The 22,916-nt window shown below is 57.4% G+C and overlaps 1 protein-coding gene across 1 annotated transcript; it reads left to right on the top strand.

Annotated features, from left to right (window-relative positions):
- Window positions 1-16,414: 16,414 nt before the first annotated feature.
- Window positions 16,415-22,665, top strand: NMUR1 (neuromedin U receptor 1). The gene is made up of 3 exons (XM_002190953.5): window positions 16,415-16,737; window positions 17,189-18,085; window positions 19,306-22,665. The coding sequence occupies exons 2-3, from the start codon at window positions 17,191-17,193 to the stop codon at window positions 19,698-19,700; spliced, it is 1,290 nt and encodes a 429-aa protein (XP_002190989.4). The 5' UTR covers window positions 16,415-16,737; window positions 17,189-17,190; the 3' UTR covers window positions 19,701-22,665.
- Window positions 22,666-22,916: the final 251 nt, after the last annotated feature.

The following is a 22,916-nucleotide window of genomic DNA, read 5'->3' as shown; positions in this document are numbered from 1 at the left end:
TGTGCATGGAGCAGCCTTCTCTTGGGTCCTGCTGGAGCCAGCAGCACGTGGTGATGGCCAGTGCTGGAACCATGTTCCCTCTTTGTCAGATGGTCCCACAGACGTGGTCCTCTCCTGACCAGACATCTGCTCTGCTGATGTCTCCAGGCTCTTGCTTCCCTGGCACAAAGCCTCGCAGTATGTGGGGACGCCTCTGTGCGTGCCCCGGCTCCTCTCCCAGTCCCCTGATCCTCACAGTTTGCACGTGCCATCCAGATGCCATTGCTCTGCTGCTGTCACCACCCCATTCCAGACCCCCTCTTCATCTTTTTTACCCGCTCCACCCAGAAATGCCAGCACCGGGCCAGCAGCTGTGTTGTGCCCTCCTACCATGCTCACAGGGTGCATGGCATCTGCTCGCTGTTGGGTGGGGGGAAGGAATGGGGCAGGGAGATCAGGGCAAGGGATAAAGCCAGGCCTATTTTTATACTGCAAAGTAATTACCAGAGCTTTCCAATCCTTAATCTGCTGAGAGCACCCTGGTGCGATTGGATCCTTCCCCAAGCCTGGCAACAATTCCCCCATCACACATCTCCTGCGTCAAAGCCCCGTAAACTCCCACACTTGGGCTCACACTGGGATACATGTGCTGCAGAACTGCCAGCTCGTCTGCTCCCCACTTCCAGCAGCCCCTGGCCCTGCAACAGGCATGGGGGCCCTGGCTGGGACCCTGGTTTACAGCCAGGAGGATCTCACCACTGAGCCAGTGGAGTAGGATGCAGCCTTGGCCACCTGGCTCAGCTGCTGGCTACATTTGGGTCCCAGCACTGTGAACACACTAAATCCATGTTTTCCCCATCAGCTGCTTCCCAGGAGGTTTTGGTGGAGATTAGGGGCCTACACAGCACCCTCCAGCACCCATCCAGCTTGGCTTCCCGCTGGCACAGACGGGGTTTGGGGTGCGTCTTTCCCGACGGCGCGCAGGGAGGTTCTGGGTGGCAGTGCCAAGTCTCGGCTGGCTCCTTTCCTGGCCTCTCCCTGTCCTGTCCCTGTGCCAGGGTGTTGCTGAAGAACCTGTTCCATAGCTCCTGCCACTGAGGAGGAAATGACGGGTGGTGTTTGCGGGAACACCTTTCATCCCGGGGCTGGGGGACTGCTTTGCCTCTGCCTCTGTGCAGCTGGCTCCAGGTTAGAGCATGGAATCTCGACTGCCCAGGGATGGAGGTGAGGACTTACCTTCCTCCACCCACTCTGTACCGTGTACCAGCTCTCTGTCACCTCACCTCGAAGTCTGACTGGGCTGTTCAGCCCTGTTCCATGACAGGGAAAGGGGCTTTTTGTGCTACAATTCTTCCTCTGGGGAGTTTGCAACACTCTTGCCAAGTATTTGGGACTAGCCCTCGATCCATCTGTCCGAGTGCACGGCAGCAGGCGCAAAGAAAACTCGGAAGTGTACAGGATGCCGTGCCCCCACAAACGCTGCTGTTCTGCAGAAGGACTCAGTGCCAGGGATAGCCTGGGTGAGCCGCCTTCAGGGCATCCCCAGGTGACCCCACAGTGTCCCTTCCCCCTGCCTGGCAGGGACCCGGCGCCCTGCCTGCGGGAATGGCCATAAAAGGCCCTGAAATGGAGAAGATGGGCGGAGGTGGGGGCGGGCTCCTTCTCCAGCCTGAATGGGATCTTCCCGTCTGCCCACGCAGGTCAGGCTTGCCAGGAAGTGGGAATGGGAGGCTGGATGGAGGAGAGCAGCCTGGAGCGGGTTCAGGAGGCTGGGGCGCACCGTGCTCCCCTCCACCTCCCCCTACTTCCCTAGGGGGCACGTTTGGACCATGGCCCAGGATTCCAGGGATCTGCATCGCCTCCCACGAAGGGCCCAGAGGGATAAAGCTGCCTTTTCATCGGCACCTGAGCTGTGGGGCAGTGGGGGCTGGGGGGCGAGGGGCACTCAGCGGGCTCCCCAGGCGGCCCCCCACTGCCTCTCCCCAGACAATGGCCACCCTTTGTTGGGGTTTTATGCGTCCGGCCCCCTTCCCCATGGCCCAGCTGGTGACATTTTACCACCTCCACATTCCCATGGGGATTCAAAGGGCACAGATGCACCGTGAAACCACAAAGCACAGCCTCCCCCCTCAACTCTCTCCCTCCCCTGTGCCTCAGCATCCCCAGGGAAGCAGAGCTGGGATGCGCAGAGGAGATGCTCACACTGGGAGCCTTCCTTTGGAGCTATTTCAAGGGTGACCTGCCAGCTCTTGGGAGTTCCCTCCATCTCCCCACCCTTCCCTTGTCATCAGCTCTCCATTCCTTTGTGACTTTTGAGTCACATCCCTGTCCCAAGAGGGCCTGGCATGCCAGATCCCCACTGATGGGAGATGAAGGGCGGCAGCATGGGCACCATTTCCAGGCTGGTGACACTTGACCTTTTGGAGCTGGAACCGTGTGGGTGGTACCCACCCCTGCCCTGCAGGCACTCGGCTGCCCGGGCAATGCCAGGCCAGGCTGGTGGTGGCAGACCCAGCATTGCCCTGGGCTCCAGCCAGTTTGTGGGTGTAGCCTGGCTGTGGGATACACAGTGGCCTCTGTCCCTTCAAGAGAGGTCCCAGCATGCAGGCGTCCAACCCCTGCCCCTTCCCTCCTGCTCCCAGACTTCTGGGGGCTTTCCCTCAAGGATCTGGGCAAATAGCCCAGTTCCTCCCAGCCAGTCATTGCCTCCACAGGGACCTTGGGAAAACAGCCTGTAAACAGGCAGATGGAGAGCGTGAGTCACGGTGACCGAGAGGGAAATAAATGCAGGAGGGGAATTTGCAGCATGCACTGGGTCATGGGGATAAATCCAGCCTCTCCCAGTGATGGTGAGTGGCTGGCACGTAGGTGCTCTCCTGTGGAGCCAGCTGTCCCAGGAAGGGCTGTTTATCCCACTGATGGGAATGCGTTCAGACAAACTGAAAACCAGATCCAGTCCTCTTCTGCCACCAAAAGCATCCCCTGACCCTTGCCACTTTTATCCCACGGGATGAGCAGTCGCTGCCCTGGAGGCAGCAGCATTTCAGCACGCAGCACCCTGCCCGTAGAGCCATGCAGATCATTTCCCCGCTGAAAGTCACCCTGGCGTGGTTATTTTTGGCTGCCGGCGGGGCCGGAGGAGCTGGCTCCCTCCCAGCTGCTGCAGTTTGGAATTGCATCTTGCGGTGGGCAGCGCTTGGGTGAGCAGGCTGCCTCCAGCATCCCGCTGCCAAGGAGCTGCACTGCCTCGCCCTGCGCAAAGCAAGAGTGCAATCTAGTGGCTAATCCCGCTGGGGACACTCCTGACGTGGGGATTAACTTCTGCAAAGGCCTCCGGTGGCACCGGGCGCCTCTCTGAGCGTCACCTCACCAGCCCAGCTCGGGGACTGGTCGCACAGGGTGGTGAGAGGTTTATCGAGGGTCCAAAAGCGCTGATCCTTTTCCCTGGCCTCACTTGAGGCTGGAGGGAAGTCCAGGGCTGGGAGGCACGGCAGAGTGAGTGCAGGGCCTGGGAGTGAGTTTGCCGAGGTGAGAGGTGCCCTCGGTGGCTGGGGGGGAAGGATGCAGCTCCCGGGGATGAAGGGTGCACCTGGGTTTGTGGGGGGGCAGCTCTCTCCAGGTGCTGAGCCCAAAGCTTTCCGTGCTTCTCCATCAGGAGCCGCTCTTGCCGTGCCCCCAACAGTGCATCAGCTCCGTCCGCTGCCCGGCGTGGGGGGGACCCGGGGCGGGGCTGGTGTTCCCGGGCGATGCTGAGAGTTTTGGGGGCGAGGGCAGTACGTTACCTCTTTCTGCCCCCCGAGACCCCCGCGAGGTCCGGCTGGGGCTCATTTCCCCTCTGCTCCCCCCCACGCCGCTGGCCGCACTGGGGCTGACGTCCCTAAAATATGCTGATTTATTCGCATTAACCCTTTTCCCGCGGGGCTGGCGGGATCTAGGGGAGGATGGAGCAGTGGGGCGGGGGTACCCCTTCGCTGCCCCGGCCCCTCCGGCCCGGGATCCCCCCGCGAACGGCCCCTGCCCCCCTCCCGGCCCCGCGGGTTGCCGTGGGAACCGCACCGGGTTTCTGATGTCACCGGGGCTGTTGCTACGCGACCGGTCCGCTCGCCCATCCCCGTGTGAGGTCACTGTCGCTATGGCGACAGCGGGGGGGATGCGGGGCCTCCCCGGGGCCGGGGGGCGGTCCCGGGGCCGGAGCTCCCCCCCCCGTACCCCCGGGCGGGAGGCGGGCACGAGGGCGGCGAGGGTGGTGTCCTCCCAGGGGAACGGCAAAAGCTTCGGATTAAAAGAGTGAAAAAAGGAAAATAAAGCTTTTTTTTGTTGTTGTTTTTGGGTTTTTTTTGGCTTGTCCCGAGATATTATTTTTAGAAATCCTGGCGGAAAAGCTGCCTGCGTCGGGAACGTCCTCTCGTTCCACGGGAAACGCGCTTCCCGGTGAAACCAGGCAGCGGTGGGGCTGGGCTCCGTGGGGAGTGGGCACGGGAGGGAGGGGGGATCGGGGGGCTCAGCCACGTCCCGGTGCTGCAGCCCATTTTCTGCTCTGTCCCCAGAGTGGCAACTCGGAGACCGTGGGTTTTACATCTCCCCATCTGCATTCCTGCTGGAGGTGGTTTATTCCTGAACCATGGAGCTGCTCCTTCCGAGGCACAAATCCCTGCTCCTGTCCTGCCCTGGCTCTGGGACCCCGGCCAGGCGAGGCACCATCACAGCCGGTGGCACTGGTCATGCTCCTGCGGGCATGTCCACTCACTGCCCCTTTTCCCTGGGGACCTGCCCCATCCCTCCCTGCACCCCCAAGGCTGCTGCCCACTCCGGTGATCCTGCTGGCCATGAAGCCACTGGGATTAGCAGCTTCCTCTGGACGGGGATTTAGCCAAAGCTGCTCAGAGCCACACGGGGCAGGCAGCAGGCAGCTTGGTTGGAGAGAGGGAGATGGGGAAAGCCAGGACGTGAGGCCTGAGCCCTCCTAAGGATTCTGAGAAGGGGCTTTCCCAGGGTTAATAGCTCAGCATGTCGTGGTGGAATGCTGGGTTTGGCCAAACCATGAGTCCTGCAGTGTGTTCCCTTGCCCCGGTGAGCCCTTAGCCTCTGTGTTATTTCCAAAGTTTTGTGGAGACCTTTGAGCCAAAAGTCCATCCTGTGCAGGCGGGCTGGGGAGGACAGAGGGACGGGAAGGGGCAGACGCTGCTCACATGGCGCTGCCAGCCACGATGTAGGACAAGAGCTGGCAGATGGAGGCGGGCACGCAGAGCAGTGTGAGGCTGCACCGAGATGCTCTTTGCTGTGACGGGATCTTGGCTCGCTGCTGCTTCAGCAGCTGCTGAGCTTCCCAGGGCCGGGGCTGCGGGACTCCAGAGGGACAGAGGACATGGGGATGGGGAGCTCGGGTGACTCCCCAGGGAAAGGAGCAGCTGGGAAAGAGCAGGCAAAGGCTTCCTGCTGAAGTTGTGGAGATGAGGGGTCTGGCTGGAGCTGTGGCTGGGGGATGGAGCCAGGGGGAGGGGACTCACAGCTCCATCTGGGACACGTTCCTGTCCTGCCGATGGCACGGGGACCACCATGTGCACTCCTGCTCTGTTGGACTTCCTGGACCACTGCAGAGACCACAAGGAAAACTCCACACCAAACCTGTGTAAAACTGCAGCAGGTGAAGCTGAGAGCAGTGGAAAGCCCCCACCCACCCCGCCACAGCACAAGGGCAAAGCAGGAGCTCCATCTGAGGGACCCTGGGCCAACACTGGGCTCTTCAAAGTCCCCTCTGGTGGCCTTATCCTCTGCTGACAGGATCCTCTGGTACCTTATGGGGAGGCTCAGGGGAAAATCTGGCTGCAAGGAAGGGATAGGAAGGATATCCTGTTTCCCTAGGGAAGAGGTCATCAGGTAAAGTAGCCAAGGGAATCCTGTCCTGCAGCAGCCAGATCAGAGCAAAGGGCTGCCCTGGGCATTGAGGGGAGCCTGATTGCCCACTGGGAGGTTTGGGGTTAGTCCTGCTGGCACTGAGCCTGTGCAGGACCTACTGGGACTCTCACAGAGTCTTTGGTTCAACCCAGTTATTTGCAGGGTCACCATTATCGCAGTCCTTACACTCCCAAGCCCTCTGCGGTGGCTCCAGCCTGGCTCCTGCTCCTCACCCAGACCATTATGGGACAGCACAGGATGGGCAAAGCCCTCATCTGCCAGACCCCAGGCAAGGAATCCTGGTCCCCCCTGAGCACTCCCAGGTGCCCTGTCAGCTGCTGGGGAACAAGGTAGGACCCTCAAGCTCCAGCTCCTCTGCACCCACCTCTTCCACCCACTGCCTCCTTCTTGCCTAGGGGCAGGGACTGTGGTTTGTCCAGAGGGTAGAGATGGGAAGCTCTGTCCCTGGCAGAGAATCCCTGCCAGGCAGGGCAGCTCTGTGCACACCTGAGCCAGGTGAGGCTTTTAGAGAGGAGGCAGAAGATGAAACTGGGGAATGAAGTAGAGAAACAAGGATCAAGCTTTAGACACCTCTCCTCTGTTTTACACATGGAGCAAAAGCAGGAACATCCAAAGCTGGAGGGATGCTGAGAGGAGCTGCTGGCAGGGAGCTGCTGCACAGCTCTTACCCTCGAGTGGGGCACATCCAAAAAAGCCATCATCACTCCCAGATGTAAGATCACACAGTTAGTTCTAAGGCTCGGGGACAGGGTCCTGCCATGCCACCGCAGCTGAGGACACTGCTCCGGGTCTGGTGCCATCGTGTGGACACACGACACTTACACGAACCCCTTGTCCCATTCCCTGGTGGAGAGACCAAGCTTGGCAGCACAGCTCCTCCAGGCTGTACCAAACACCAAAGGGGTTTTTGTCCCACTCCCACCACCCCAATTCTCCCAAAATCTTGCCCACTGTCCGGATCTCCCACTCAGCCGTCAGTGCTGTGCCTTCCCCCTCCAACCCATCAACCCCATTGCTGTACCCCACCTGCTCTGGCCACCCCCAAACTGTGACTACATTGAGGGGCCAAGTACCTGCTGATCTGGGGAGGTATCCCCCAAGCCCCCTGGCCAAGGGAAAGGGGGAAAATAAATGACCACAAGTGGCCAGACATGGAAAGCTATTATGGGGCTGGGAGGAACCTGCTCTGCTCCCCAAGTGTTAACAGAGGCTCCCTGCCACGTGTAAACTTTCTCTCCCGATTTTACATCCTTTCTTCCCCTATTAACACTCATTTTTGCCCATTTTCCAGGAAATCCCGCACACCTCTCCATGGACAAACCCAGATGTGCTCCAGGCCCCCTTTTCCCCGGGGTGCCCCATCCCCGCGCCAGCCTTGTGGGTCCCGGAGGGCTGCAGTGAGCGGCCCCAGCGCGGCCCTGCCCTGCCCGGAGCCCCATCCCGGCGGGCCCGGAGCTCCATCCCGGCCCTGCCCGGAGCTCCCCGGCGTTCCCAGCAGAGGGAGCCCAGAGGATGCGAACGGAGGGCGCGGCCCGGCCCCGCCGCAGCCCGCGGGGTGAGCGGGGACTGCCGCCCCTCCGAGCGCTTTGCGAACCTCCTTCCAGCCCCACACACCCGGCAGAATCCCGCGTGTTGTTCCTCCGTGAGCCATCGCTGTCCCGGGGGGCTGCACCCCCTGCCAGAGCTCTCCTCCAGCCCTGGCGCCTGAGCGGGGAATTTGCGGCCGGACACATCGGAAAACAGCAAAGCAGCAAAGAGATGCTCCCAGACCTCGGGGCAGCCCCGGATAATCGCTCTGACAAGTGGATTTCCCGCAATTCAAACCACCGCCCGACACCGCGTCCAAACTCAGGACACAGTGAAGCATCTCTGTTCTGATCACTTTATGGTGGATGTAGTTAGCCTAAATTAATGCAGACGCAAAGCACCAGAAAGGGAGGGTTTGAAATGATGCTCCTGGTGCTTTTGGAACGTCGGTTCGTGGCGTTGCACCAGAAGATTTCCCATTCACACCTCGTCGTTCCACAGGTTTGGGTACTGTTGGACACATTGTTGGTGGGAAAAGGGAGCAGGATGGAAAAAACCTGCCAGATGGGAAAGGGAGATGGGTGGAGGGGGAATCAGAGAAGAAATATCGCAGGCAATGCTTCATGATGTCAGAGGAAAGTCCCTCCCATTTGCCCAGCATTTGGTCGTTTATTTAAAGCCCATCATTAGGGACGGCCATGTGGAAGGGAATTTAAACCAGTCCTGAGTGAATTAGGTGCCACATTTTGACCATGTGTCTAATCTACCAAAGTCCTCTCCAAATCCTGCCTTCCACTGAAAACTGCTGCTTTCTTCATCAGCCAGGAGGTCTGGGCGCTCCAGCCTTTCCCCTGCATGAGGGAAATTTTGGGCACATGAGGGGCTGGGGCTGAAAGCAGGAGGCTGCCACAGTGTCAACAAGAAGTGGAGAGACTGTGGGCCAGGGAAAATCATGGAATAAATGGGATCTGGGCCAAACCCAGGCAGACATGCCAGGCTGCTACTCAGAACTGCTGCCAGAGCAGTCTGGCACAGACAAGGAGAGGAAACCCCAGCCAGACCTAGAATTTAATCCTGACTTCCTGAAATGGCTGAAAATGTTCAGCTCGTGGGGACTTTGGGGCACAGAAGCAACCAGAGGCCAAGACACTTGTGGGAGGCTGTCAAGCCTGGCTGGGAAACCCCAACATGGACATCAGGAGGAAAACACTTCTATGGGTTGAGTTTGTGCCCCAGACTTATCACAGCAGTCCCAGAGATGCTGGAAGCAGGGTGTGCATGTCCCAAGCCTTGTGGTGAGACAGCGGAGTTGAGGAAAGTTGCCTGTCCACCTGGGAAACACCTCAAGGAGGGAAGAGAGGAGAAAACAGGAATTTCCTTAGAACTGCTGTGGCAGGCAGGAGCACAAAGAGAAATTGAGGCATAAGAGAGTGGACTGGTGGGATGGGGTGGGACAGGGCAATTGAAATGTGGGGATGCAGAGCTGTCCCCAACCCTCTCCTCTAGAGCTGCTGGTGAGGGTGGCATTAGGTGGCTGGCAAGTGCAGGGTTAACCCAGCCCATCCCTTGCCAGGTGCTGCCCAGGTGTGGTGGTGCCAGGACTATAAAAGGGCTGGGGGAAGCCTGCAGAAGGGCTACTGGGGCAGAGGGGACAGGCTGCTGGCTCCAGGCTTGAAAGGTGGAGGCAGCAGAGCTGTGCTGCCATGCCAGAACCCGTTCCCTGCCTTGACAGCTGTTGCACTGGACAGCACTGGAACTTTTCCTCTGGTATGACTGTGCCAGCCTGATGGCTTTCACCCACTCACCACCATCCTGCTGGAGAGAGGAACTGGACTGGCTGGACCTGTTGTGCTTGTGAGATGTGGGTTTGGGATTACCCTCAGTGGGTGCAGGTGGGATGTTTAATTATTCCTTCCAGTTTCCTTCAGAGTGTGAAAATTGGGCTGAGTCTCTCCCTTTAGTCCCTCCACTTGGAGAAAAATGTCATCCCTTATTGTCTTCCATCCCCTGGTCTCAGTTAAGGGGAGGATGACTCTGGCATCTTGCTGTGGTCCCCTGGGGTGGGTGTCATTCGGACCTGCCACCCTGCATCTGTCTGTTTAACCTGTCAGTGCCTGTGTCCCCATCTCTGCTTCACTCCACCACTGTGCATGTCACCCCACAACCATGCTGATGTGACTTCACCCTGTCTGTGGCTTCCTGTTCAGCCCATCCTGTGCCCCCCTGAGTGACCTCTGCTCGCTGCTGGAGGGGGTGAGGGGATACTGACAGCCCTGAGAGGTGCAGGGGAGCCCTCTGGAAAGCCCACACCATGGCACTTCCCACAGTTCTGCTTCTTGCCCATCCCAATGCCATAGATCTGACCCATCCCAGACCAAAATCAGACTCCTGCAATGGTCCCTTCTCCCTGAACCAAAGGGATGGGCAGGCAGGTTACCCAGAGAGCTGGGAGCTCACTGTGGAGCTCTACTCATACCCAGCTCCAATTTGCTGGCACCAAAACACTGCAGGTTTCTGAAGGGGCTGGGTCCACTGGAGCCCTGTTCTCTGGCACAGCAGCACTGCTGGCACCTGTCTCACAAATTTAGGTGCCATTTGCTGCCTGTGCTTGGAGATGAACCTTGCCACCAATTTGCTAGATTTCTTCTCTCTGAGTGCAGAGTATTTCAGGTTGTTTATTCACATTTGTGGCATGTTTTCTCCTTCCTGGTGCTCAGGAAACTTTCATTCACGCTGAAGTTTCCGGATTATCTCTGAGAGCTCATGATGTTCTTTGAGCTTTAATTTTCTCTATATGCAGCATAAACTTTCTGATGGAAAAAATGAACATCTGCACGTGTCTCACTTATTTTTTTAGTTGAATTTCTTTTGGATGCAAAACAAGAGTGGGAAAGTACAGCCCTGAAGTTTATTGGTACCTGGAAGTTGAGGCTCAGAGTTAAATCCTGTCACAGGACACGGAGCAGAGTCTGGTATTCTTGCATAGGGAAGGTGCACCCCAGCCCTTTTTTCTTCCAATGGAGCAGCAAAAGGTTCAACAACCAGTGTAAGATGCTCCCACCCTCCCCAGCTGCCAGCTGTTGCACTGCAAAGAACAAAGCAACAAGGAAAATTGTGTTGTCATTAATGTGATGATTAAATTGGCATCTGGAGGTGTCAGCATGAAGCACAAGGCTCTCACATCCTCATCCCTGCCACCCCCATGGTCCTGCCCCTCAGCCCTGTCCTATGCCAGACCTGGGAGATGCTCCTTTGCAGATGAATTCATGTGAAAGTGCTGCAGGTCCTGTGGTGAGTTTCCCCCTCTATCGTGCATCTCTAGTTGCTGCCATGCTTGTGTTTCATTGGGATGTTGTTGTGGCTGATTGGGGTTTCTTTATGACTGGAGGTTTTGATCTTGACTTGCAGAGTGAGTCACTCCATGGCAAATGGGATCCCATCCCAGAGATGTCATTTCCTCAGCCAGGGTGCTCTGCAAATGAGGTTTTGCACAGCCTGAGCAGCTGTTTTTCCTTCCAGCTGAAAGCCCCTTCCCAGGAACATTTAAAGACATGAATTGGGTGCTGAGAGCTGTGCATAGGCAGGGAATTAATATCTACCATGGCCCAGTGGGAGATGTAACAAGTCCTGGCAATCAATCCTGGGAGGCCTGGGGGCCACCATAAATCAACCTATGAGTGCCAAGTGGCTCTGAACCAAGGGGAGGGGAGAGAGGCCATCCCTGTGCTGCGCCATGTAGTTAAATAACTTTGATAACTCAAAAAGGAGGAGACTTGGAAAGTAACAAATAAAACCATGAAGTGACTTCGTGGTGCCTGGTGAAATGCCCTAGACCCGGGTTCCATTTAAATGTATTTTGGAGATGGATTTGCTGTAGATGAGGTGGTCCCAAGCTCATTATGTGTTGGCCAGGATATTTTCAGCTGGCAAAATGCTCCTCTGGGTGTGCCCTGGCTTGGCTCTGCTGCTGAGGAAAGGCAGGGCAGCCTTGGCCAGGTGCCGAGTCCCTCCTGCCCACCGAGTGTGCCACAGCTTTTTCATGGAGCAGGTCTCAGCCAGGATGAGGGATTTCCATCACAGCTTGCTTGCTGCTTCTGGGGCTGGCAGAGCACTCTGCTGCAGCCCTGGGACCTGCCATGGGCTCCCTCCCATCCTCCCCAAGCCTGGCTTTTTCAGCCTAAGGAAAATATGGTGGTAGTTCTGCATGTGGTGTGGGACCGAGGCCCAGAGGACACCCCCTTCTTCTTGCAGCTGCATCTGTCACCTCCAGGTACAAAATGCCACCTCCATCACTGGTTGCAATCCCAGTGTTGGCTCTGCCACCTCTGATGACCCTGCATGGTGCCATGGAGCAGCATCAAACAGGAGCCAAACGGAGTGGGAAGGACAGGAAAACAATGTGCTATTAGCAAAGCCCTGGCCAACAGACACATCCACAGCTTGGGGTGGAATAACCTGACCCTTTTTTTGATCTTGGGTGATTCATTCTGACCTCAGTAAAAAAACATGGTCCCCAGCCTGGTGCTGAATGGAGGGCACAGAGTTGGCACTGTGCAGATCCTTGTCAGGATGCCTTGGCCTGCATCCTGCATCCAATGGCCCTCATCCCATTCCATCACTGCCCAGGGGGCTCGGCCAAGGCAGCACCCCTGGCTAACTCAGCCTAATGGCCACAGCCCAGTGCTCCTGCCAGGTGAAAAAGCACTTCAAGTCTGTGCTGGCCCTGATTAGCAAAACTATGGTTGCCATGGAGCCTGAATACCTGCTAATAGAGTGCCTGCCTTCCCTGTCCCCTCAGCAGACCCGGGGGACACAAGCTGTGGAGCAGAGGCCAATTTTGCTGTTCCTTAGAAAGTTGATTGCTTTAATCCCAGTGAATATATAAATGGTGTCTATTTTTTTTCCCCTTCCTTCTTTCAGCCTCATTTGGGGTAGAGGAGAAACGTCCCTCCCCAGCTACTCCTCAGGTGAGCTGTGGGGCTCTGGGTGCAGATATTGTTGCAGGGAGAAATGAAATGCCAGGCTGTGAGGAGGGCACCAGCCCAGGGGTGCTGTCCCAGGGGAGCAAAGGCTCCGTGCTGTTCCTTTGCCAGATGCCTGCACCCTGGAAAAGGTGCTGGCCAGTTTGTGACCAGCTCAGAAAAGGGGATTTGGAGCTCTAGAAACAACTGCCACTATTGTGAGAGGTTAAGATGTCACCTGCTTAGGCTGTGTGAGGGGGGAAGAGAAGGTAAAAATGCTGAGGTGAGATTTTTGGGAATGGCCACAGCTGTTACACAGTGAAAAAGGCCTCTGGAGAGTCAGTGAGTGGAGATGCACAGGAGAGTGATGGCTAAAAATTATTACAGGAGGGTGTCCCACATAGACAAGGATGGATTGGTAGGCTCTGCTGGATAAAACACAGCAGGGCTGCTTTGAAAAGGCCACCTCATTGACCTGTCTGTGCCAAATTATCCAGATCTGGGCCTGTTTGGTGCCCTTGTGGGTCTGTGTGGCCCTTCCTGGCCTTGAGGTCTTAAAAAAGCATCCTCCTGCTCTCTGAAATGCATCCTCTAGGCTTGTCATCTCCAGGTGACCAAAGAGAGGCAGCTTTGAGTAGGCAGCTCCCAGCAGAGAGAGAAGCCCCTTTTACATCCTCACGGCCAAAATATTTGAGAGATACGACAGCAGGTAGGGTGGGAGCAGCTCTTGAGACCCCAGTTATGTGGGATGCTCCAACAGGCTGATGTGAATGATGAGGGAAGTGAGGAGACAAAGGGAGAAGGATCCCATGTCCCGTGGTTCTGGTGTCCCAGAAAAAATGGGGCTGTGAGCGGGGCAGAGAGGTCTGCCACCACCTGGAATTCTGGATCTGACAGCCTGGTGGGGATGGAGGGACTCGTGGGTCATTTTGGAGAGAACCAAGCTTTGTCTTGTCCTTGCAAGCCATCCTTCCTATATGCCTGCTGTCCTCAGAAGGAAAGGAGGCTTTAGGGAAACAGATGTTGAAGTTTGTCAAGAGCTCAGCAACATCCCCACTGCTTTCTTCCAATCCAAGCAACCTCCAAACATCCCAGTCCCTGCAGACATCCCCTCATCCTCCTGGGAGTGCAGGACATGTGAGCCATGGGGGCTCCTGCAGGGACAAGGACAGAGGTGCAGAGCTCAGGGGGCTCCCCAGGGACAAGGACAGAGGTGCAGAGCTCAGGGGGCTCCCCAGGGACAAGGACAGAGGTGCAGAGCTCAGGGGGCTCCCCAGGGGCTGCCCCGAGGCAAAACCCGGACAGAGATGAGGAACAAGACAGTTAAGGAATTGTGTCAGTATGCAGGGACCAGCCTCTGCCCCAAGGATGGGGAGGTGGCTGTGTAACAGTGCACAGAGCTCGGGGAGCACCTGGGACTGTGCTGGGAGCTGGCTGTGTGTGACTGTGCTCATCAGGGCACTCAGAAAACAGGAGGAATGGAAGGGAGTGAGATTTCCTGGAATGCTTCTTTCCACGTTGTAATCCCTGAAGTGGGCTCATGCTGAGGTTTCTTGTGCCTCTGCACTGGCACAGATCTGTTCCCTGCCTCGGGCATTCCCCAGGGAAAACAGCCTGGGCACAGTCTGGAGGCAGGTTAAGAAATCCCTGCCTCATCACTTACTGTTTATAGCTCTGCCACCCGGGGGGTGTGACCTGCAACGTGCCACTTCCCTGGCACCGTCACCCATCCTGGCATCTGCTGAAACAGCCCTGCTGAGCCCTTGCCAGCATCATCCTGCTGCTGTCCCTGTGTCCTGTCCCAGCTGTCACCAGCACTATGCCATAACCCTGTTTAACTGTGTCTCCATCCCCGGAGGGAATGAAGTTTCATTTCCTCACTCCATAGGAGCAGGCAGCGGCTCTTCTCCTTCTCCCTCCCAGTTTCAGACATTGTTTCCAGTTTGTTGATTTCTTCGCTGGAGTAAAGTCTTATTTACACTCATCTACCCTCCAGGTCTTTGGCTTCAGCAGTTCCTTTCCTCCGGGAGAAAAGAGTTTCCTGAGGAAAGTCAGGGCTCGGGCAGCCATAGACCCTTTGTGCCCTTGGAGTGTTTGCTCTACCAGCTCCCCTCTGCTTGATGCTTTTTTGCTGCAGGGAGCAGAGGTTGGGCAGGTCAGGGCTACCAAGACAGTCCAGGGCTTTGCTGGTCTTGTCCTGTGATCCCTCACCTGCTCTGGAATTTCTTTGGGCAAAGTCAATGAGGAGTGAGTAGTACTGCTCCATCTGCTGTGAGCTCTGGCACCAGGAGGATTGGGCCGTGCAGGACCCCAGGGGCTGTGTCCTGGTGCTGGAGGCCACTAGATCCTGGTGGCTCCTCACATCCTGGCCACAAGCACCACGCTGGGCAGTGCTGTCAGCTGTGCTGGGCTCAGCCCGCGTGGGGCTGGCAGCAGGGCTCTCCTGGTGTCGGAATCTGTGGGTATTGATGATTCCGAGATTGTAGAAAGTCTCTGTCTTTCTGCCCCGCTGCCAAAGAAGAAGCCCCATAATTCATCTGTGCTGGTTTCAAGGTTGTTTATTCTGTTTATCTCTAACATGTTCTGCTGCCCTGCCGCAGCTCTGTCCTGCAGGGCAGCGTGTGGGGCTCTGCCCTCAGTGGGATGTTACAAACATTATATACCAGAAACTACCTGTGCTATATTTACAATAACGTGCCAATATCTATCATCTACATTGAACAGCGTGTCCCCAGCCTAAACCAATAGAAAAATGCCAACACTACAGTGAAACGTGGAGGGCATGAAGAAGGAGGAAAAGGACAAGACACACCCAATTTCCTCCATCTTGTCCCCTCTGAACCCCTAATCTAGAATCCTAAAATTTTACTTTTGCACCCGTGCCACACTTAATTATTACTCATATCAAACACTCAGAGCTTGTAATTCATCCTGTAAGATTGAAAACTCTTTTCCATGGACAGAGATCACAGACAGTGTCTCTCGGAGCTCTGTCCAGGGGGGTTCCTGACCCCCTGCCAGGGTCCCAGGCAATCCAGGGCAGCCAGAGGGAAGCCCTGGATTCCCACATCCTGGCAGGTTTCTCCAGGTTCCTTCTCCAAAATCCCTGTACTGCCTGCTCGAATTCAGCCCTGCTGGGGCTCTTTTAGCTCAGCCTCTGTGCAGGGTGGGACGGTGCTGGGACAGGCAGAAGGAGGTAAATCCGGGGATGACAGAGCCCTTCAAGGTGCCATCCCTGGGGGGACCGGGTCCACCTGCGCTCTGCCACCCTCGGAGGGGATGAAGGGACCGGTGCGTGTCCCTGTGCCCCGTCCCGCGGGTGGCAGTGCACGGAGCGGCGGGAGGATGCGCTGCCCACCCCGCACCCACCGGCGGGGCTGCAGGCGGAGCGGGGCCCGCGGCTTCTCCGGCTCCGGGCGGGTCTCGGACCGGGCCAGCACGTGGAGGAGAGAGGAGCCGCGGGCAGAACCGGGACACGCAGCCTTGACACGAGTCCGTGGAGCTCAGGAACCGCGAGTGGGTCTGTGTGTGCGAGACACATACACGTGGGTGCGCGGGCCTTATGGCAGAGCAGGAGCGTTCCCTGGCACGGGGGTGTCACCGCTGAGGACGGGCGGGAGCGGGGACAGACACACACCGGGCACGGGGAGGGCGCAGAGCCGGACGCGGAGCGCGGGGCGATGCTGCGAGCGCAGCAAATTCCTCTCACCCCGGTGTGACCGGAGCCGGCTGGAGCCACCCACCCGCTTCACCGGGGAGTGATTCGGGTGAGCCGGGGACGGCACATCTGGAAGCGGGAGACCTCGGGAAGCCGCCGGGTCCATCTGCATGGAGAAGCGGGCGCTGCACCGGCTCCCGCGGGCTGAGCGATGCTTTACTCACCGCCGAGGCCACGCAGATGACAAATGCCGGCGCTGCGACGGCTGCCGGGGGGGCAGGAGACGTCTGTGCCGCCCTCCCCTGGGACTCTCAGAGTCGATGGAGTTTATTACCTTAAGGCTATTTCCTCTCTCTGAAGGGCAGCTTTTTGTCGGCGCTGCTTTGCAGATAAGGAGCCAGCCCCTGGCAGGGGCAGGGTCTCGGCACCGCGATTTGTTTGGCCAGCGGTGGGAAGAGAAGCCCCTGGCACAGCCCCCAGCCTCTCAGCTGACAGCGGACACGAGGGAGAAGGTGGATAAGGGCAGGCGGCTTTTCCGAGCTGAGCTCCGAGGGGAAAGCAGCGGCAGGATTTCATTCGCCTGCCTCTTAAGGCAGTGAAGTCTCCATCCCCTCCCTCGCTCCCTCCCCAGCCCTGTCCCTGTCCGGCGCAAGGGTGGTGGGACCTCAGCGTTCATCTGGAGTTTCCCAACAAGCCGTAAGTCCTTATCATGTTGGAAAATCAATTTTCCCTCTGGCTGTTTTATTGGTTGCCCTGCCAGCCCTTCTACATAGCCGGTAGAATTGCTGCCAGGAGAGATTTTTGGGGTTGTATCCTGCTCTGCTTACAGAGCAGGAAAAGAGGGTAGCCCTGCTGACATTCCCCTCATGGGGCAAAGGGGCTGAGGTGGACTGGGGAGCTGCCAGGTTTGTTTGCGGGTGGGAAATGGGGCAGAAAGCACTTGAGAAGCCTGAGAGAGTTTAGGTGGAGGTTTCGTGTGGTTTCACAAAGGAAAGGCTGTGTCTGGGGCAGGATGGGTGCAGGAGAGCAGAGCCCTGGTGATCAGCAGAATCCTGGCATCCTGACACCAGTGGGGAGAGGGACAATGGGAGCAGGAGGAGCAGAGAAGTTGGGAAAGCATCCCACAAACCTCTCCATCTCTCCACAGCCATGAATTCCTATGTCAACTGCTCCAGTTCCGAGTTCCCCCTGCCCCAGCGAGACTTCCCCGTGGAGCCCATCAGCCCTGATCTCAGCAGCAGGACTCACCCAGAGACCTTTTTCGACCCTAAGGATGCCAACCTGACAGAGGAGCAGCTGCGGGATAAGTACCTGGGACCTCGACGGTCCAACTTCTTTGTCCCAGTCTGTGTCATTTACCTGCTGATCTTCTTGGTGGGGGCTGTGGGCAACACGCTCACCTGCATCGTCATCCTCCGGCACCGGTTCATGAGGACGCCCACCAACTACTACCTGTTCAGCCTGGCCGTGTCCGACCTGCTGGTGCTGCTGCTGGGGATGCCTCTGGAGCTTTATGACATGTGGAGCAACTACCCCTTCCTGCTGGGGGCCAGCGGCTGCTATTTCAAGACGCTGCTCTTCGAGGCCGTCTGCTTCGCCTCCATCCTCAACGTCACAGCCCTGAGCGTGGAGCGCTACATCGCTGTGGTGCACCCGCTCAAAGCCAAGTACGTGGTGACCAGGAACCACGCCAAGAGGGTCATTGTCACCATCTGGGTCTTGTCGGTCGTCTGCTCCATCCCCAACACCAGCCTCCATGGGCTGCAGCCTCTCTACGTGCCAGGACGGGGGCGGGTGCCCGATTCGGAGATCTGCACCCTCGTGAAACCACGCTTGACCTACAATCTCATCATCCAGGTCACCACCATCCTCTTCTTCTTCCTGCCCATGGGGACCATCAGTGTCCTCTACCTTCTCATTGGCCTGCAGCTCAAGAAAGAAAAGATGCTGGAAGCCTTGGGAGCCAAGACCGGCAGCAGCCGCAACTGCCACAACCCCCAGGGGCAGAAGAAAGTCAGGAGGAGGCAGGTCACAAAGATGCTGTGTGAGTCGGTGCTGGGCGGGGCAGAGCCAGGGACTATCTCCCCAGGCTGTGTTGGGAGGATGCTGGGGGGAAACTGAGTCATGGACAGTCCAAAGCACCACAGCTGGGTCATCCCAGAGGAAGGCTGTGGGTCTGGCTTGTGAGGTGTTGGGGCAAAGGCACATCTGGTGATTCTAGTCCAGCAGTAAGGATTGCTTGGGCCAGCTCCCTCCAAGCTGTACTATATCCCCTCCTCGAGGGAAGTGCAGGGTGAGAAAGGAGGTGGGTTGGGATGGGGGAACTCACTCCCCATCCCTCCACCCAGACCTCAAATGCTGGTGGCGTGGTGGGGTTTCCCTTCTGCCCAGCCCCACAGCCTCTATAACTCTAACAGGGCAATGACCCAAGGCTGGATTGAAACATCCTCTTTCCCACTGCTCTTCACTCTTGCACCCCTCTCCAGCAGGGTTCCCAGAGCCTCTGGCCCCCTTCCCAGGAGTGGGAGCTGGCTGCCCTTGGGCAGCTGCCTCTCCCTGGCACACTGACCTGCACACACTCCCAGCCCCGTGATGGCACAGCCATGGCAGATTGCCCAGCCCAGCCCAAAGGCACAGCAAGGGCTGCTTCTCTACCACCTCCCAGACAAGTGGTAACTCTGCTTTCCAAGGCACTTGGGCTGGCTTGGGGACAAAGGGGGACCTGCCCTGCATACCACAGAGATGTACTGTGGCATGGGTATGGCAGAGGACCCCAGGATTACCTGTACATATACATACATACCTCCTTTCCATCAGCAGAGCTGGGTTATAAAACAAACAAATAAAAAAAAAATCCCAAAATCAAAATCAAAGCACAAGGAAAGGTCTCAAATAGCTCATGCTCCTTGGACTTTGCTGGTGCAGGTGGCAGGTTTCTGGAGGCTGGATGCTAACTGGGGACTGAGTTCCCCAGCTGTGCTGCATGGCTGTGACAGGGCCAGCTGTCAGTGAGGAGTGGAGAAGTGCAGCACAGAAGTAGCATTGGCAGGAGATGGAGAGAGGAGATCCTGTCCAGACCTCCAGTCCTTCCATGACAAGTCCAGAAGGCACTGAGGGAACCTTTCCCCTCTCCTCCTCCTTCTCTCTCGTGCTTCTCTGCTATGGCCAGAGCTGAAATGGGGCAGTGCTTGGCCAGGGACTGGAGATCTGTGGGGTCAGTAATCCCTATCCCCCCAGTAACACCAGGTCCTTGTCTCCCCACAGTCGTGCTGGTGGTGGTGTTTGGCATCTGCTGGGCTCCTTTCCACACCGACCGCCTTGTCTGGAGTTTTGTATCCACCTGGACCAGCAACATGCTGCACATGTTCCAGTATGTCCACATCATCTCAGGCGTCTTCTTCTACCTGAGCTCGGCCGCCAACCCCATCCTCTACAACCTGATGTCCAGCCGCTTCCGGGAGATGTTCAAGGAGGCGATGTGCCGCCCCGGGCACCGCCCGCCCCGGGCACGGAGGTACTCGCCCAGCGTCACCCGCACCACCACCCGCAGCACCGAGTGCGAGCCCGTGCCCGGCCCCGGCGGGCTGCCCCCCTCGGACGCCGAGGAGTACGAGCTGGAGGACGTGGAGAGGGGCCACCACGCCATGTCCCTCTGCTGAAGAGTGAGAGGAGGGAAAGACTCTGGGACCAGCTTTCCTCACTGCCAGCATCCATGCGACTGTGGCACTCATCCTGTGCTGGGGAGCGGGGCAGGAGCGATGGGGGATCCCTCCTCTCTGTGCTGTCCCACTGGGGTGGAAAGGCTGCTTGTATCAGCAGCACTGCTCCAGGGACATGGTGGCAGTGACCTTGCTGTGCCCTGGATGCGTGGCAATGCATCCCACTGTCCTCATGCCAGGGCATCGCTTGTGGTGTGGGGACAGCTGACTTCTATGTCAGGGATATGTCAGCAATCCCTAAAAATATTCCATCCCTCCTGGCCCAGGGGGGTGATCCCACAGGTACTGGAGCTGGGGGCTTAGGCATCCCAGGCTGTTTTGGGGCACAGGGATGGATGGGTGCCCCAAGAGGAGCTTGCACGTGGGCTGAGATCCAGGGCTGTGTGAGAGGTTTGCATGGGATTGTGGAAAAACCCCATTCATGGCCAGAAAATGGTCTGTGGGTGCCTTCTCCTTTGAGACCTCTTCAGGGCTGTCTGGCACCAGTGTAACCCTGATTTTCTGGCACATCTCTTCAGTGGTGCCAGCTGGTGCCTGGCTGCAGGTGCTGGTACAGCTCCTTGCTCCCAGCCTTTCTCATGCCCTGCATTCCCAGCCCTTTGAGGGCAAGGGAAGGAGCATGGCTGCTCCCTCCAGAGCTGGAGTCCAGGGGGAGAATATGGGACAAAAGGTGCTCCGTGCTGTCTGTAGTGCCAAGGCAGAGTTCCTTAGCTGTCTGTGTCACATGAATATGTTCCCCTCTCCCCTCTCTGACCAGCATGTGCTGGGTGCCAATCTCTTCTTCCTCTGCCCACTGTGGTCACCTGAACTTGAGGGAAATGTGGGGAGCCCTCCTCCATCCCTGCCCTGCATGGGCTGAACCTCACTGAGAATTAAAAAAAGCCACTGGCCTGATTTGTGCCCTGCTTGTGTCCCCTGGCACCCAGCTCTGCTCCCAGCATGGGACTGAGCCCAGGCCATGCTCCCGGGGAGGGTGGTGGATGGGCCACGTGCCAGGGTGATGGACACCAGGGCTGTGTCACCAGATCTTCCCGGGGGCTCTGCTGCTGTGGTGGGTCTGCAGGTCCAGGGACACTGAGGGCACGACAGGGAGGGCACAGGTGGGATGCCTGCACCCTTCCTGGCCTCTCAGGCTGAGCTAGGGCTGGGGCCTTTGCAGGGGGACAGCTGCCTCTGGAGCCATGGCCATCACTCTTTCCCCAGGCACACTGTTTGGAAAATGTCACGAAAATGCCAGGGAACGTGGGCTGGCTGGTCATGCTCTCCCAGGCTGGAAGGACCCATCGATTTCCTGTCTGAGATCAATGCTGCTGCCTTCCCTGTGTACACCAGGTGCTGCAGGATGAAACACTAAGGATCTGAAATGGGAGCTAAGGGACTGCCCAAACAGTTTGAGCTCTTGTTTTGCATTACTTACTCGACACCAACTCCCTCACAGCCAGCTCTGGAGGCTCCCCTGGCTCAGCATCACATGGCCCTGCCTCTGGTCAGCATGGTAGCCTGGGGCTTGCTTGAGCAGAAATACTGGATGAGCAAGCCCCAGGCAGAGCACTGGCAGCTGCTATTCTGCTTCCAGCCTCTCCTAAGCCCATTGCATGGGACCACAGCCAGGCCAGTGACCAAGAAGACGAAGGGTTTGGGGCTTGCACACTCCCTCCTGCCCCCATCTAGCCAATCCCTAGTTCAGAGGCAGTGCAGCTGGCTTCCCCTGCTCCCCATCCCACAGCCAGGTCTGCCATGGGCAAAGCCCTTCCTTGGCCCTTGGGGGGTCCTGGTGGTGCTGCTGGGTGAGGGTGGGCATTGGGCTGCAGTAACTTTGTGTTTTAGGGTCTGGCTGACTGCTTGCAGCCTCTCTCTGGAGGATGTCAGTGTGACCGAGGGCACTGAGATCTATTTCATCCTCTCTCTCCTGTGATGGTCCTGGCAGGGCACAGCACCCTGGCAGCCATGTGGGCCCCTTGTGGCTGCTGTGTGGGTGGATGTGACTGATGCCTCCTTGATGGCCATTATTGCCCCGTCTCACTTCACCCAGCTGCTTCCTCAGCCACAAATCTCCAGGGAATGGCTTTTTAATAGGCAGTCAATAGTATTTTGTAATGTAGTGACAGATGCTCGTGTGGGGTTTTGGGTCCCTCACGCTGCACGAGGGCAAACTTTTCCTTCTGTTCCTGAAAAGCCAGGCTGTGCAGGGATACAGCTGTGGCTGCTGCAGCTCAAGTGCCTTGGTCAGTGTCAGAGTGTATCAGAGTGTGTGTTCCCAGGGTTTTTTTACAGGATCCTTGGTTGCAGCACAGCTGGGATGGAGTCCAGAGCAGCCAGAAGGGTGAGGCACTGGCTTTGCCTTTATCCAGCCTTGTGTTCCCAGCTGCCCAGGCATCTCCTGACCTGGGTCTCCCCATCCTCCTTGGTGTCCCCAAATTCAGACATCTTCTGACCTGGGACTCCCCATCCTCCTTGGTGTCCCCAAATTCAGACATCTCCTGACCTGGGTCTCCCCATCCTCCTTGGTGTCCCCAAATTCAGACATCTCCTGACCTGGGACTCCCCATCCTCCTTGGTGACCCCGAATTCTCCTCTCGCAGATGCACAAAGGGAATATGCAGCTCAAGCCCTGATATATTGGGTGGTGATGCTGGGGCTGCCCCACCACCCACTCCACATGCACAGCTGGGTCAGGATCACCCTGCAAAGCATCCCAAAAGCTTGTGAGAGATGTAGCTGTGGCACAGCTGGTGGCACCTCCTGGGTGGAGATGTATGGGCTGGGTTTTGATGATGTGGAGACTTCCTGGGTACCACATGCCAGCTGGGCTCCCAAGAGATGCTTGAATTAAAGGCTGCTGGGCAAGTCATTTAATCCTATAATTCATGAATACATGAAACCTAATAAAAAAGGAACTGATCTCCTCAGGGAGAATGGTTTCGTGAAGAGCATTTTACACCTCTCCACTACTGGGAAGGTACTGGGATGACTCCTTCCTGCCTCAGGCTCACTGCAGCCCCAGGAAGGGAATTAGGAGCTGTTTGGTCCAAGAATGATGCTCCCCACTGCCCTGAGCTCAGCCTGGCCCCTGCCACCTTCCCAGTATAAATCAGAGGAATTATTTCTTCCAGGGAGGTGATACAGAAGTAAAAGGCCCTGTGGGATGGCACAATG

This window comes from Taeniopygia guttata, chromosome 9 (genome assembly GCF_048771995.1).
Source record: "Taeniopygia guttata chromosome 9, bTaeGut7.mat, whole genome shotgun sequence".
Taxonomy (NCBI): Eukaryota; Metazoa; Chordata; class Aves; order Passeriformes; family Estrildidae; genus Taeniopygia; species Taeniopygia guttata.
This window is presented reverse-complemented; position numbering and strand designations above follow the sequence as displayed.

Bases quoted from the DNA above. Each gene is read 5' to 3' on its own strand.
- NMUR1 (XM_002190953.5), top strand. From the start codon at position 17,191: ATGAATTCCTATGTCAACTGCTCCAGTTCCGAGTTCCCCCTGCCCCAG. The intron at 18,086-19,305 runs GTGAGTCGGTGC...GTCTCCCCACAG, and splicing joins GCAGGTCACAAAGATGCTGT to TCGTGCTGGTGGTGGTGTTT.